The sequence below is a fragment of the Rhinopithecus bieti genome, unplaced genomic scaffold (genome assembly GCF_001698545.2).
Source record: "Rhinopithecus bieti isolate Rb0 unplaced genomic scaffold, ASM169854v2 scaffold_76, whole genome shotgun sequence".
Taxonomy (NCBI): domain Eukaryota; kingdom Metazoa; phylum Chordata; class Mammalia; order Primates; family Cercopithecidae; genus Rhinopithecus; species Rhinopithecus bieti.
In genome coordinates, this window is record NW_016803343.1 from 3,083,467 (window position 1) to 3,099,791 (window position 16,325).

The 16,325-nt window shown below is 44.7% G+C and overlaps 1 protein-coding gene across 1 annotated transcript in view; it reads right to left on the reverse strand.

Moving 5' to 3' along the window:
- Window positions 1-16,319, reverse strand: part of USP13 (ubiquitin specific peptidase 13) — a 137,575-nt gene extending 121,256 nt beyond the window's left edge. The window contains 1 exon segment of the mRNA XM_017876857.1: window positions 16,110-16,319. Within this exon segment, the coding sequence (XP_017732346.1) occupies window positions 16,110-16,277 (168 nt within the window). The 5' untranslated portion in view covers window positions 16,278-16,319.
- Window positions 16,320-16,325: the final 6 nt, after the last annotated feature.

Below are 16,325 nucleotides of genomic sequence, written 5' to 3' on the forward strand. Positions count from 1 at the left end.
TCCTCGTGCCTCAGCGTCCCGAGTAGCTGGGACCACAGACGTGTGCCACCATGCCGGCTAATTTTTGTATTTTTAGTAGAGATGGGGTTTCACCATGTTGGCTAGGCTGGTCTCAAACTCCTGACCTCAGGTGATCTGCCCGCCTTGGCCTCCCAAAGTGCTGGGATTAGAGGCGTGAGCCACTGCGCCCAGCCAGGATATAATTTTAGGATAGAGCACACTAGCCCAGGAGATGGATTAGGTGTAAAGGCATGTGGAAAAGGGTGGAAGTGAGGACAACTCCTAATGGTTCTGATTCATTACTGAGTCCATAAGAGCACCCTCCTGTCTCTGCCCAACTTTTGCTTTCATCAAGCAACCACCTACCTATTAATTCAACCTCTCAGGTACTTACTTCCATGTCCGAATGACAGACATGAGTGTTCCAATAACCAGAGCACAGATCTCCAGTATATTTTCGCTTCTAGAGCAAACCAGACAAGAGTTTTAAATTGCAAAATTAAGCACCCATAAACAAGAAGCAAATGAGCAAATTAAGCACCCATAGGTAAGAAGCAAGTGAGCAATAAGAAAGTAAAACAAGATTCCAGATCAAGGGTGGCAAGCATGCAACACACAGAAGGGGAAATACAATGGAGAAAAGCATTATCGGAAAATAGGGCTGGGTGCAGTGGCTCATGCCTGTAATCTCAGCACTTTGGGAGGCCAAGGCAGGCGAACTGCTTGAGCCCAGGAGGTCGAGGTTGCAGTGAGCCAAGATCACATCACTGCACTCTAGCCTGGACAACAGAGTGAGACTTCGTCTCAAAAAACAAATAAACAGAGAAAGAAAGAAAATAGGCTGGCTAGCAGGGAATAACCAAACAGGTCACCAGTAAAACAAAATTACCAGAATACAATAGTTGCAAAATCTAAAATCTTAGTTTCAACAGCAGATTCAGTGAAATAAATGTGTCCACATAAACTAGGTAGGAAAGAACAAATGCATGTAATCCCAAGAGAGTATTGGCCTTGCTGCTAAACACTGATAAAACATCTGTGGCCATGAAATGTTAAGAAAAAAACAGAAATACTAATCCAGCAGCAAGCATGGTGGTGCACACCTGTCGTCCCAACTACTCAAAAGACTGAGGTGGGAGGACCACTTGAGTCCAGGAGATTGATGCTAGCCTGGGCAGCACAGCGAGACCCCATCTCTAAAAAAAATATAAATAAATAAATGTTGAAATGTTAATGCAGTAATGATTCCTCCAGCTTGCTCTGACTTTGAGTGTCTCCCTTTCTGCAGAGGACTCCTATGCATTAGAGCTGTACAGGTCCTGCACAGCTAAAGGCAGAGTCTGAACAACTAAGTTTTGACTACACTATAAATTTAGTGTTCTACTGAGGCATCATTTATTAACTTTTTTGATAAGTATCAAACTGAAGCAGCTGGGCATGGTGGTTCATGCCTGTAATCCCAGCACTTTGGGAGGCCAAAGCGGGCGGATCACCTGAGGTTGTGAGTTCAAGACCAGTCTGACCAACATGGAGAAATCCCATCTCTACTAAAATACAAAATTAGCCAGGTGTGGTGACGCATGCCTGTAATCCCAGCTACTCGGGAGGCTGAGGCAGAATAATCACTTGAACCCAGGAGACAGAGGTTGCCGTGAGCCAAGATCGCTCCATTGCACTCCAAACTGGACAAGAAGAGCAAAACTCTGTCTCAAAAAAAAAAAAAAAAAAAAAAAGAAGCATTCCTCTGGGTATTTTGAGCAATGAGGATACTGTCCCCCACCGCAGCTGGGGAAGGCCAGAGGCAGGGCACAAAGTTCAACTACTACAACACTCTCAGGACAAATGGGTAACATGGAAACCATCGGCATACGAACACAGTGAACTGGGCACCTGCAGTAGTCCCCAGCTTACACACAAAAAGAAAATGTGAAACCACCTTGTCAACAGTACACCTTTTATAGTCATTTCTTATTTTTATTTTATTTTTTAAAAGTGATGGTTTTCTTCAGGATGAAATCTCCCTGATAAACACGAAGATTGAATTTCCAGGCTAACCCATAAAAGCCCATCCCTCGGATCTGAATTTGAGTATGAACAATGGCCCAGAACAGAGTCCCCATCAAAGAGGCCAGCAAAAGCTTTCACTGTTGAGTAGAGCCTTATGCAGAATTACCAAGTAAAAGATGTCTCTCTTCGGCAACCCTAAGACTCCATAAATGCCATTTCATCTTCTCGAAGGGAACCCCTCATTAAACCACTAATAAAAGGGCAAGTACCTCTGCTACACATCCACTAGCTTAAAAGTGAGAGCTAGGGAGGGGAGAGTTCCAGAGAGGACAGCAATAAGATAGGTTGAATGGACAGCTGTGAGTACAACAACCCTGCAAGGTAAGGCACTACAAAGGGGGAAACCAAGGCTCACAGGAATTCAGTGACATTAAAGCATTTGCTGAAGTCACATGGCTACTAAGTAGTAAGTGGAGGTGGATTTGAGCCCAGGCCAGTCTAGCCCCCTGCGGGCTGCCTGGTGCTACTGAGAAGCAGATGTCGTTTTGGTGACAGGAGCCAGGTGGGCGGCTGTCGGCAAGCACACGCTCTCGTGGGGGCCTGGGGAAAAGAGCAGTTTCTCTTTTTTTCAAGACTGTTTCATTCAAGGAAAGCAGGAGGGACAGGCAAAGGAGGGCAGCCCCACTCAAGTAAGCAGCCTGCACCAGGCACCCTGCCAAGCTTTCCTGAGGGGCAGGAGAGAGGTTTCAGCAGGCTTTGCCAGCTCCACTCCCCAAATGCAAAAGGACAGCTGGAGTCCCTGGGAAGTGGCCACTCCAGATTGACAGCTCCCTGACAGAAACAGTGGCAAGACCCAAAGTGCTAGGCTTCGAGACACTGGTGAAGGAGCTGCAAGACAGGGACCCTCACAGCCCACTCGTCCTAATCAGCTTGTGTCCAGCAATAAAACTGGGGACCTAGAGAGAGAATTCACACCAACTGAGGCTTCTTCCAAAGAACAGGCTGGACACTCAATGGCAGAACCTGCCCCAAATGGCACCTCCAAAGGAGCAATTCAGCAGCTTTACACAAAGGATACAATATGTGAATTACTTTCAACCCTGCTTCCTGTAGCCACTCCCACCTATTTATTCCTCATTCCACTTCCAGAACAGTAGCACCAAAGGACCACCATCCCCATGCTGTTCCCTTGCTCATAATTGGCTGGTCCCTCAGGTCTAACCTTATCAAGACCAACCTCTTTTACATCCCACAGAATATTCAACTTTGCTTTCCAGTCTCCCCAGGAATCTTCTCTTCCATAAGACAATTTTTACTGTCTCACATGCAAGTGAAGTTGGTCCCAATTCCATACCTTTGTCCACCCTACCCCTCCAAAGCGCTGCCTCTTTGGATTCCATCCAGTTGTCCAGGCCAGTAACTCTTCTAGACTTTGCTGATTATTCCCAGGTCTAAAATCTCCTCTCACAAATTTTAAGCACCACACTGTTTAAAGCTTAAATATCCAGCTGGGTGCAGTGGCTCATGTCTGTAATCCTAGCACTTTGAGAAGCCAAGGCAGGCAGATCACTTGAGGTCAGGAGTTCAAGAACGCCCTGACCAACATGGAGAAACCCTATCTCTACTGAAAATACAAAAATTAGCTGGGCAAAGTGGTGCATGCCTGTGGTCCCAGATACTCAGGAGGCTGAGGCACAAGACTCACTCGAACTGGGGAGGCGGAGGTGGCAGTGAGCTGAGATCACACCACTGCACTCCAGCCTGGGCGACACTGCAAGACTCTGTCTCAAAAAAAAGAAAAGCCTTAAATATCCTGTAAGTGCTGCAGGGTCTAACTTCATGACTCATCAGGGTTTAAAGACCAACTCTGTCATGAAGCCATCTTTGAACAAATCCTTGAAGAAATTACCTAACCTCTCTGACTCTCCATTCCTCATTTGTAAAACAGGGGCAAAATCGTAACTATAACTTGTAAGCCAATTATTATCATAATTAAATGAGATGACGTACATAAAAGTGCCTGGCATAGTATATGATTCATAAGAGACACTTGACGGATTGGAGTTAGCTCAAGCGGTTACGTCCTCATGCCAGACTTTCCATAATGGACACTTGAAATTAGCGTACACACTCCACTACGATAGAGATCCATGTCACACTCTTCTCTGCCATGGTCCTCTGCTTCCCTCCCACTTACACCCTCTCTACCCCTATAATACTTCCTACAGCGCAGAGTGCACAGTAAGCCATAAGTCAGTATTAACACTTGCTAATTAACACAAAGCAGAATGTTTCCTTTTTAATCTTTTTTTTTTCTTTTGAGACAAGGTCTTACTCTGTTGCCCGGGTTGGAGTGCAATGGCATGATCATGGCTCACTGCAAACTCCACCTCCTGGGTTCAAGTGATTATCCTGCCTTAGCCTCCTGAGTAGTTGGGATTACAGGTGCCTGCCACCATGCCAGGCTAAGTTTTGTATTTTTAGTAGAGACGGAGTTTCACCATGTTGGCCAGGCTGATCTTGAACTCCTGACCTCAGGTGATCCGCCCACCTCGGCCTCCCAAAATGCTGGGATTACAGGCGTGAGCCACCGTGCATGGTCTTTCCTTTTTAATCTTACCACATGAGGTACATCCTATCCCGCACCTCAAGCAACATCTCTGTCCTGAGGCATATTCAGATTCATTAAATTCTTGTCATTGTTACATTGTCCTGTTGTTCTAGCCCTAAAAATAGATGTTCATGTTCACATCTTCCCTGTGTGTGGGAACAAGGGGAGTCCTAACTGATCACCACAATACTGAACAGACCAGACAGAGGCCTGATCTGCAACCATAGATCCCAGTCCTCTTGTCATTTCCCTGAGGGGCCCAATGTGGGATCTTTTACCAAGCATGCTAGAATCACAACACAAATAACACTCAGCAAGTACCCAAGACACTTTTCCCTGGCTTTTCAAGGGTCAAACCTATGATGTTTCAGGTAATAAGATAACATGAAAATAACATATTGGCAGCTGGGTGTGGTGGCTCATGCCTGTAATCCCAGCACTTTGGGAGGCTGAGGCAGGTGGATCATTCGAGGTCAGGAGTTCCAGACCAACCTGACCAACATGGTGAAACACTGTGCCTAGTAAAAATACAAAAAAAAATAGCCGGGCATGGTGGCACACGCCTGTAATCCCAGCTTGAACCCAGGAGGTGAAGGTTGCAGCGAGCCAAGATCATGCCACTGCACTCCAGCCTGGGCAACAGAGCGAGACTCCATTAAAAAAAAAAAAAAAAAAAAACAGAAAATCAGAAAAGATGCAGGCTTAATGGCACAGGTTCACAAATTGTGTAGTTTTTAGTTCTCTACTGTTTTCCTTTTAATTCCCCAAGACCTCAGCTATTCCACATCCCCACAATCTGTATCCCACCCATGACAAAGATGTACAAAGTGAAAGCAAAGGAAAACAGATATCTAACTCAGCTTATGAGGATGGGAGGAGTCCTCACAGAGAACACCTGAGCTGGCTTTAAAGGACCAACAGGGCTTTTCCAGGGGGATGAAGGGTGAGAGAATGCATTCCAGGTCAATGCAAGAGCATGAGCAAGCACATGGAGGGGCAAGAGCACGGAGCACCTAGAGAATAGAAAGTCCTTTGGGACAGAAAGAAAGTAAGCAGAGGTCAGGAAAGCTGGATCAACAGCTTTGGATAAACCGAGGTGATGTGCCATGTTAGAAAAGTCTGAATGGCACCATTGAGGATTTCAAGGCAGGAAAATGACATGATCAGACCTCTATTTTTAAAAATATCTGAGAGTGCAGTGTGACAGACTGGAAGGGAAAGCAAGGTGGTTGTTAGGAAGCTTCTGCAACAGTCCAGGCAATAAAGGATGAGGGCCTGAGCCTTAGCAATGCAAGGGAAAGAGGAGGATATACCAGAATTTGGTGATTAATGGGATGTGATGCTAAAAGAGACAGTGAGATAGCCATGTTCATAGCAGCATGATTCACATGAGCCAAAAGGTGGAAGCAACACAGTGTCCCTGACAGATGACTGGATAAACAAGATGCAGTGTATACACACAATGGGATATTATCCTGCCTTACAAAGGAAGAAAACTGACACAACAACGTGGATTAACCTTGAGGACATTATGCCAACTGAAATGAGTCAGTCAAAAAGGACAAATATTGCATGATTCCACTTGCATAAAGTACCTAGAGTGGTCAAATCTGAGAGACAAAAAGTAGAATGATGGCTGTCAGACGCTGAGAAAAGGGGAGAACAGGGAGTCATTGTTTAATGGGTACAGAGTTTCTATTTTGCAAGATGAAAAGAATTCTGAAGACAGACAGTGGTAATAATTGCAAAACAGTGTGAATGTACTTCAATGCCACTGAACTGTACATTTTAAAATGGTTAAGATGGTAAAGTTTACGTTATATGTATTTATTTTATCACAATTTAAGAAATAAAAAGAGAGAGCGGGAGTAGAATGGATGATACCATACATTTCTAAATCTGGGGCACTAAAATGGATGGCCGCTCCTTTAACTGAGCTCCAGTCCATAGGAAGAGGAATGCAGGGGAGGAAAAAGAGAATTCAGAGTTGCACAGATGTCTAGATTCAAAATGAGCAGAGAACGTGAACTTTTCCAAAAAGTCTTCCTGGCAGGATCAGCATCATCTCTCACATTCCAAAGCTCTAAAAATGGTACAACTTTAAAAGTAATGAACTACTGTCCAAAAGGGACAGCAAGTAACTTCTTGATTATGATTTTAGAAAAGCAGGATTTTAGGGTACACAGGGCAAATGACACAAAGACATCCATTTCACTCCTTTCTGAAACCCCAATCAAAGGACAGCAAAGGGATTTTTTAAAGATATGAGCTATAGCACTAAGTCTGGAAAGCTGGACTAAATGAAAGCTAAAAGACTAAGATGGCGACGGAGCTGAATCCTAGGCCAGCAGCAGGGAAAGCCAAGATCCAACCTGATCTTCACCCCAGAATGCCCAAAAGACTCCAGAACTGGCAGTTCAAGATAACTCTGGAAGATGGGGTGAAGTAGGAGCTAAAATAAAGAGAAAGAGTTTCTATGTAGCCATCAGAGCCCCAAATCTCACCTCCACTCCCAGAGGCTCCTCCCTTTCCTGGCAAAGAACTGGAGAATGATTCTCTAAAGCAGATGAAAACAAAGGTTTCAGCGCTGGGGAAGAATGGGCTTCGTTAAGAATAGGGGCACCATCACGAACATGGGGACTAAGAGAATGTATGTGTATCAGTCCAGATTTGGTCAGAAAATAGATGCTATTCTAGGTATTACAGGCAGGAAGAGATTTGATACAGGAAATTAAAAGCTTAAAAAATCATGGGAAGGGCAGTGAGAGCCAAAGTCAGAGAAATCACTGCCTATGTTCAGGAAATCGGGATGTACAAGCGTCACAAGAAACTGCACAGATAACGTCAGATCCCCCACCACTGAGCTAACTGTGTCCCAGAAGGACACTCAGATGCTGCTAGGAAAACCTCAGATCGACCAGGTGCCACAGTTGCAATAGGAAAGTGGCTGGCTTCTCCTTCTTTTTTGCCTTCTAAATCTCTTACTGGAAAAATCAATATCAGAATCTTACCACCAAGAGACTCTAGGGAATGCAATGTCCAGGAGCCAGCCCCTGCAATGATGGGAGAAGCTTAGCAAAGCACAGACACAGATGAGAACCTACAGGCACTATCCAGCTGGTATCCAATACCCAGATGGGGGGACCACCTTCACCCTCTGCTCCCACTCAGTTCCCTGAATATTGGCAGACAAGCCTATATTTTCCAGACAAGAGATCAGAATAGTCTCCTAACTGGTAGCCAAAGGAAAAAAAAAAAAATTAAGACACTAACATTTAAGCTTCCCCAAAGAAAACAGCCCAGCCAGGTCACCCTACAATGAAACTCACAGTTCAGAGAATAAAAAAAATTCCTATCTATGAAATAGTCAATTCCCAGCTCAAGTAGCTCTAATTTTTTCAAAAGTGTCTATCAAATTCTCTAAATTTTAATTTGCTTCAAAAGAATGTGCATGCAACATATGACATCTATGCTTGAGCTAAAATTAAGACAATAATTTAATGTGAACCCATAAAAGCTACATTTCAGGTGAGGTATGTGACTGGAATAAGTGGTTAGATCTTCTTGCCTAAACTCTAGAACTTTGGTTTCCAAAGTAAGGCCTGGTAACCCTGTGACACCCCAGAGTCTTTAAGTAATTTGGGAGGTCAAAACTATTTTCATAACATGAAGTTACTTGCCTTTCTCTCTCTCATTCTCTCACAGCATACAGTGGCATTTTTTCAAGGCTATATGACATGAAATGACATCATTTCAAACGCTAATAGAATGCAATTGTTCGAATTGTTTTAAATTTTTCTCAGTTTTAATTTCTAGTATGGTAAATAGCAACAGACATCACACAAAAGCATTTTGTGGTTCTCAAAAATGTTTAAGCGTATAAAGAGGTCAGAAAGCTTGAGAATCACTGCTTGAGAACAACTTTTCAGCTAGTTGCTCTTGGAAGGAAACTTTTGACATGTGAAACTAATAAGATTTACTTTAAGTTTGTATCTTCAAAGTGGAAAAAAGGTCTGTCTGCTCCTAAATTTTGCTTTACTACCTCGTATCAGTTTATCCATTAAGAGGAAGAGTTTTCCACATAGATCCTAAATTAACTTTTTTTTCTCCCTGCAAGTAAGCATTATGATGGGAAGTCTCATTGCCTGCAAGGCAACGTGCATAGTACAATGGTAAAATGCAGAGAATCTACAGGGACTCAAACAAATACTTGTACACCAACAATTGAAGCAGCTTTATTCACAACAGTCAAAAGGTAGAAACAACCCGATGTCCATTAACAGGTGAATGGACAAATAAAATGTAACACATGTACATATAAATGATGGAATATTATTCAGCCTTAAGAAGGAAGGAAATTCGGATACGTGCTACAACACTGAACCTTGATAACATTATGCTAAATGAAATAAGCCAGACACAAAAGGACAAATACTGTGTGATTCGACTTGTATAAAGTGCCTAGAATAAGCAAATTCACAGGGACAGAAAGTTGAATGGACATTACAAGGGGCTAGGAGAAGGGAGAAATGAGGGTTTATTGTCAAATAAATACAGAGTTTCAGTTTGGAAAGATGAAAAACTGGAGATAGACAGTAGTGATAGTCACACAACAATGCGTAGTGATAGTTACACAACAATGCGAATGTAATTTAATGCCACTGAATTGTACAATTAAAATGAGTTTTAAAAAATGTTTTCAATGGCAAATGTAATTTAATTGCCACTGGATGGTACAATTAAAAACAAGTTAAAAAGGTTTTCGTTCAATGGCCAAAGAATTTAATTGCCACTAATTGTACAATTTTAAAAAACAAGTTAAAATGTTTTGTTTGTTTGTCTTTTGAGACAGTCTCGCTCTGTCGCCCAGGCTGGAGTGGAATGGCAGGATCTTGGCTCACTGCAACCTCTGCCCCCCAGGTTCAAGAGATTCTCCCTGTTTCAGCCTCCCGAGTAGCTAGGACTACACGCACCCGCCACCACGCCTGGCTACTTTTTGTATTTTTAGTAGAGATGGCGTTTTGCCATGTTGGCAAGGCTAGTCTTAAACTCCTGACCTCAGGTGATCTGCCCGCCTCCACCTCCCAAAGTGCTGGGATTATAGGCGTGAGCCACCACACCTAGCCAAAATGGTTTTAAACAGATTCTAGAGTCAAACAATCCGGATTCATATCCCAGCTCTACCACTTGCTCTCTGTGTGATCTTTGTACTTGAGTTTCCTCATCTGCAAAATGGTAACAGTATAAAACATAGGTTTGTTGTGATGATTAAATAATGAGTTCATATACGTATAATAATATATGCAATAATGAGAAGGCTTGGAATGATGCATGGCACCTAGTAAGTGCCCTATCACTAGGTCTCAAACTTTGGCATGTTTCAGAATCACCCAAATTGCTTATTAACACACAGACTGCTACCCCCACCCCCAGATATTCTGTTTCAGAAGGTCTGGGGTGGGACCCAAGAATTAGCAGTTCCCAAGACATGCTAGTGCTGCTGGTTCAGGGAGCACACTTTGAAAACTGCTCTATATACATGTGAGATGTCATTATTATTACTGGCAATGCCTGAAAGAATACCAGGCACATCCATAAATGCTTGTGGAAGAAAGGACAGAAAGACAGAAAGATTCACTGAGCCCCTAACATGAAGTGTTCCCACAAGTAGATGGAGATCTCAAAGTCTTTCCTGGTGGATATCTAAACCAGCCATTCCCACCAGGTCCCTGTCATCAGAGTTTTCCAAAGACTCCCAGGAAGACAAAGAACCAACAGTGACATCTCAATATCACTGAGCCATCTCAGAACTTCCAAAAATGGGGAAAAAGTTCCTTCTTACAAAACAGTCCTGATGCGAGAAGGGAAGAAGAGGTGGGGGTAAGGGGCAACCATTTATGCTGAGTCTCAGATCCCCTCTGGCCACCTTTTTGGTTCAGCCACTGTGGGCAGCTGATTGTCATAGCAGGTGCAGCCCAACAGTCTTAGCCTCAGCTGCACTGAGGACCTCTTGCTTCTTAGCGGCTGCTAGTCCTGCTCAGCCTGTCAAAATACTTCCCATTTGCAGACTCAGTGCCTACAAATACAGACTTGGAAGAGTGAGGGCTTTTCCACCCCTAGAACAAACCTTGACCAATGAGGGATGGGAGTCAGTGGATAAATACTGTACTCCCCTCTGCTCCATCTCAAGTGGACAATTCTGAGGCACACTCTGCAGTTACCCAGGGAGTCCTCAGTGAGTTTTAGCTCTAGCTGCCCACTGTGGAATACTCATTCTCGGAATGACTTTCCTTCTTTCTCTTTGTCACTATTCTCTTGCTCATAATTCCACTTCTGTTCCCTGGGATAACTTTCCAAAATAAACTGCCTTGTCTAAGCCTCCCCATTTTCAGTTGACCCAAGCTAAGACAAGGCATAAACAGCTCCACTTACAATGCAGGTGGGCAGGGGGGCAAAATTAGCACAAGAGAGCAAACCATGAGGACAGACTAGAGCCGTTGTGCTGCATGACACGGACTACGTAATGCAGGCATTCAAAGGAAAGGATGAAGTCTGAAGCAGAAGGTGAAGGTTGAGAGAGAGCCCAGAAAAAAATGATCACAAGAGGAAGGTGGTCTTAGACAAGGAAATGAGTTGGCCTAGCGCGGTGGCTCCCACCTATAATCCCAGCACTTTGGGAGGCCAAGGTGGGTGGGTCACAAGGTCAGGAGTTCAAGACCAGCCTAGCCAACATAGTGAAATCCCGTCTCTACTAAAAATACAAAAAAATAGCCAGGCGCGATTGCGGGCATCTGTAATCCCAGCCACTTGGGAGGCTGAGAAAGAAAAGGAAATGAGTCTTACACATGGACAAGCCAGAGACTCGCCTCACTGGAACTGACCACCTGGAAACTGAAGAGACACAGGACCAAAGTACATCCAGATAAATGAGCAGCTCAACAACCAAAGAGATGAGAGGAGATTTCCATGCTGGTCCAGGGAGGCTTACAAGCAGAAGTGTGAACCAAGATATCCCTCCTCCACTTAAGCACACAAAACTTCCTACATAACCCCTGACAACCAGACTCTTGGGCTTACAATTTGTGATTAACTCTTTTTCTTTCTCTCTCTTTTTTTTTTTTTTTTTTTTTCGACAGAGTTCTAATAGATAATTTTAGAATTTTTGTATTTTTTTTTAGTAGAGATGCAGTTTCACCATGTTGGCCAGGATGGTCTTGATCTCTTGATGTCGTGATCTGTCTGCCTTGGCCTCCCGAAGTGCTAGGATTACAGGCATGAGCCACCACACCTGGTCATAACTGACTATTTTGCTTTCTTCTTTCTTCCTTCTATTCTTCTCTCTTTCCTCCTTTTTCTTTTTTTTATTTATTTATTTTATTTATTTATTTATTTTTTGAGATGGAGTCTCACTCTGTTGCCCAGACTGGAGTGCAGTGGCGCAGTCTCGGCTCACTGCAACCTCCACCTCCGGAGTTCAAGCAAGTCTCCTGCCTCAGCACCCCCCAACCCCTACTCCCCCGTAGCTGGGATTACAGGTGTGCACCACCATGCCCAGCTAATTTTTGTGTTTTTAGGAGAGACGGGGTTTCACCACGTTGGCCAGGCTAGTCTCAAACTCCTGACCTCAAGTGATCCACCCGCCTTGGCCTCCCAAAGTGCTGGGATTATAGGTGTGAGCCACCTCGCCTGGCCTTTCCTCCTTTTTTAAAGCAAATGTGAATGTGATTACTAATTGGCCAGACACACTTTATGTATTCATTTATTTAATCCACAAAACAACCTTTTGAGATAGGTTGTTATTGTGTCCATTTTACAGATGGAGAAACTGGGGCTCAGAGAAGTTACACACTGGGTGACAGAGACAGGATTCAAACACTGCCAGTCTGGGCTCTCTCCTTCACATTTGCCCCCCACAATGAAGTCATCATATTCTATGTGATAATCCCCCTGATTCCTTTCTCAACATTTCCCATATGTTTTATCCTCACCATGTGCAGAGCCTGTAACTCCATGGAATTCATACATTTCCAAAGCATTCACTGAGTTCGTGGTATATATACCAGATGCTAGACCAGCTGCTGGGAATAACACAAAGTCCCCACTCTCCAGGAAGGTCACACTCAAAGGCAGAGACAAGCACGTGAACATGTCGCTGGGGGTTAGACAGGAGTGCTTACGTCTAGTGGGAGGCAATATGGAAATGATTCATAGAGCCAGAACCACTTGAATTCAGTCTTGAAAAGAAGCTCCACTGGGAAGGTGCATTACAGACCTTGCACAATGAACCAAACCACGGAGAAGTGAACCTACATGTCAAGGTGGGAGGGTGGGCCCAGGATGAAATCAAAGATGTAGGTGAAAAACAAATTCTCCCTCATCCCAAAATAGCTGTTATTGAGCATCTGCTATGTGTTAAGCCTAGGAGGTAGGAAGAAGAGAAGAGAGATACTAATACTCTACTCATATCCCACAAAGGTGAAGAATGGCAAAGGTCTACAGACAGTGCCTTAGACATGGTAGGTACATCACAAAGATTTGTTGATTCACAGTCTTTCTCCAACATCACTTTAAATCACATGACCAAGAATAGCTTTCCATAACTGACCATATAAAATCAAGACCAAATGTTTTCCAGATGCAAGGCCCCCATCGTCTACTCTCTACTTGGTTCTGCCTCACTTCTTGCTACTTGCCAAATGTATCTTTTTATTCTAAATACATTACAGGCAAATTAGTGGGAAATATTCACACTTTATATCTCCTTTGCACATATAATTTCCCTGGCCTGGAATATTGATCTCCCTTATTTTCTAGCCATCTTTGTACATAACCTTTTTCAAAAGTAACCAATGCAGGGATGATTTTTTTTTTCTGCTCAGCTGGTTTTGGCCTTTTCCCTAAGACATCCCATGGCGCTTGTGGATTAAAGTTTCTGGTGTGTTTAGCACCAATGGATTTTGCTCTTTACGGTCCTTACAGTCATGCATGTATGAGATGGCACATAGTAGGTGCTGAAGAAACCCTTATCAGACTCATAGTGTAGTGTTACATACCGTAACAAAATACTGGCTGGTTGCAGTGGCTCATGCCTGTAATCCCAGCACTTTGGGAGGCCAAAGTGAGTGGATCACTTGAGGTCAGAAGTTCGAGACCAGCCTAACCAACATGGCAAAACCCTGTCTCTACTAAAAATACAAAACTAGCCTGGTGTGGTGGCACACGCCTGTAATCCCAACTACTTGGGAGGCTGAGGCAGGAGAATCGCTTGACTCCAGGAGGTGGAGGTTGCAGTGAGCTGAGATCATGCCATTGCACTTCAGCCTGGGCAACAAGAGCAAAAATCCATCTCAAAAAAAAAAACTTCCCATTATCAAGCACTGTGCTTTAAGATAAATATTATCAAACCTTCCTTCCCTTCCTCCCCTGAAACATAGATAATGAAATATACTGATTCATCAGCCTTGTAAATTAATCCCAGTCTCCCTCAAGGAACTGCTATGATGTGACTGAAATCATCAGTCTACACTGGACGAGATATTTCTAGAATAGTAACATTCTAGAAACACACACAGTAAGCTCCCAATAACTATTTGTGGAAGTGAATTAAAACAATCAGCCTTTTCTCCCACACCTGCTATCCACTACATTATGCAGCAAAAACTTCCAAGAGCAAAGTTTGTAAGCAGAATTTGAAGAAGAGCCCAAATCAAACATGGGGAAAGTCACTTGACCCACTTTCCATGTCATGCTCTCCTAAAAGACTTAAGCCACTTTCTTCTTCCTGGAGGTAATAGTCTGTCAGTTGCTTAGGTTAGTTAGGACTATCATCCCTCTCCAACTTTACGAACTGCCCAACACTGGCCATACAATCTGAAAATGGCATTATCAAATAATTTATGGATAACATACTAAGAAAGGACTGCCGATTGTCACATTCCACTCGGTGGATCTTTTCGAAAGAAAAAAAAGTAAGCAATCAAAAAATAAGTTAGGTTTTATCCCTCAAATGATATGTAATTACCATAAATAAAAAAACTAATGTCACAGAGAGGATACTAACTCTGATACTCCAATGTGTATCGAGCAAAAATGCTTTGCAGCCAGCCAAAATCAACCCACAGATAATAAAGAAACTTTGGAAATGTTGCCGCTCATTTGGACTTTTCTTTTCCCCTCTGACAATACTCCACATACTATGAATCAAAGGTATTGGACAATTGCGAGGCCTGCCTCAGTCCATCCAATCCATGCGCCTTCCAATGCATTGAGATCTGCCGGGTGACATATGAGATCTAAAGTGGGTGGATAAAAATAACTTGGTCCTCAAAAAGACATGATAAATGCCAGACAGCTGAGTCACTTAGAAGCCTATTTTGACTTTTGAAAGGGACATTCACCTCCTGCTGCTTCTCACACATTGACATAGAACCAGGTGAAAACCACCACCAACCGCCCCGGGTAGAAGGCGGCGATCCCTCTCAGCTTCCTCTTCCATTCTCCGAGGTCACGACTCGGGATTGAACTTTTAATAATTTATACTTGAGCATGTCAGTCCAAGTGACTCATTTAGAAGGGTAAGGGGGTAAGGCTTAAGAAAACCATTACAATCCAGTAGATCCCCTATTTCTGCTGCCCGAGTGGAGGCACCGGAAGGTTTCGTCTGCCTTTTTTTTTTTTTTTTTTTTTTTTGAGACGGAGTCTCGCTCTGTCGCCCAGGCTGGAGGACAGTGGCGCGATCTCGGCACACTACAGCCTCCTCCTTCCCGGTTCAAGCGATTCTCAAGCCTCAGCCTCCTGAGTAGCTGGAACTACAGGCGCCCGCCACCACACCCGTCTAATTTTGGGGGTTTTTTAAGTAAAGACGGGGTCTCGCCATATTAGCCAGGCTGGTCTCGAACTCCTGACCTCAGGCGATCCGCCCGCCTCCGCCTCTTAAAGTGCTGGGATTACAGACGTGAGCCACCGCGCCCGGCCCTAACATTCTAAAGGCAAGAAAAGGAGTAGGGTGAAATGGGAAGTGGTGGAAGAAAAGCTCAGAGAGCAAATCAGAATTGTCCAGGAGTGGGGATCCCTGAGCAGAGCAAGTGGTCCCAGAAAAAGAAGGGCTGTGTGTCCGGGGGTTTGGAGGAATCATCCCGTCCACCTACCCGCCCTGCGCTCTGCCCCGGGGAGGACACAAACGATCTGCAACGTGCAGTTCGGAACAGGGAACTCGTGGACCTCATCTATCTTTAAACGGCGGCGGGGCTGTGTGCAAGCTGCTGGGAATTGGGCCCTTCCAGCCTGGGGTGGCTGAAGGAGCAAAGCCACCAGTCTTCGGCTACAGCAGCCCTGGGGCGCTCACTGTCTGCCGAACTGCAGTGCTCCTGAGCCAACTCTGCCGCCCGGAGAAAGAGAAGAGGTCCCCGGCCGCCACTGCGCATCTTCTCCCCCGGCTTCACGTGCTGCAGGCCGCCGGCCCCGCGACCCTCCCCCGAGGCGCCTCACTTACGGGGGAGTCGTAGGAGAAGGCGCACTCGTTCTTGTAGACCCTGTCGCCGGACCTGGGCACGCGGATCGTGGGCATGTGGGGCACCAGCAGCTCGCCGATGTCTCCTGCAGCCATCTTCCGGCCTCCGCTGCCGCCCGGCATGCCGAACAGGGCGCCCCGGCGCTGCATGGCCTCGGCACGCACCGGAGCCGAGCGAGCCGAGCCGGAGCCGGAGCG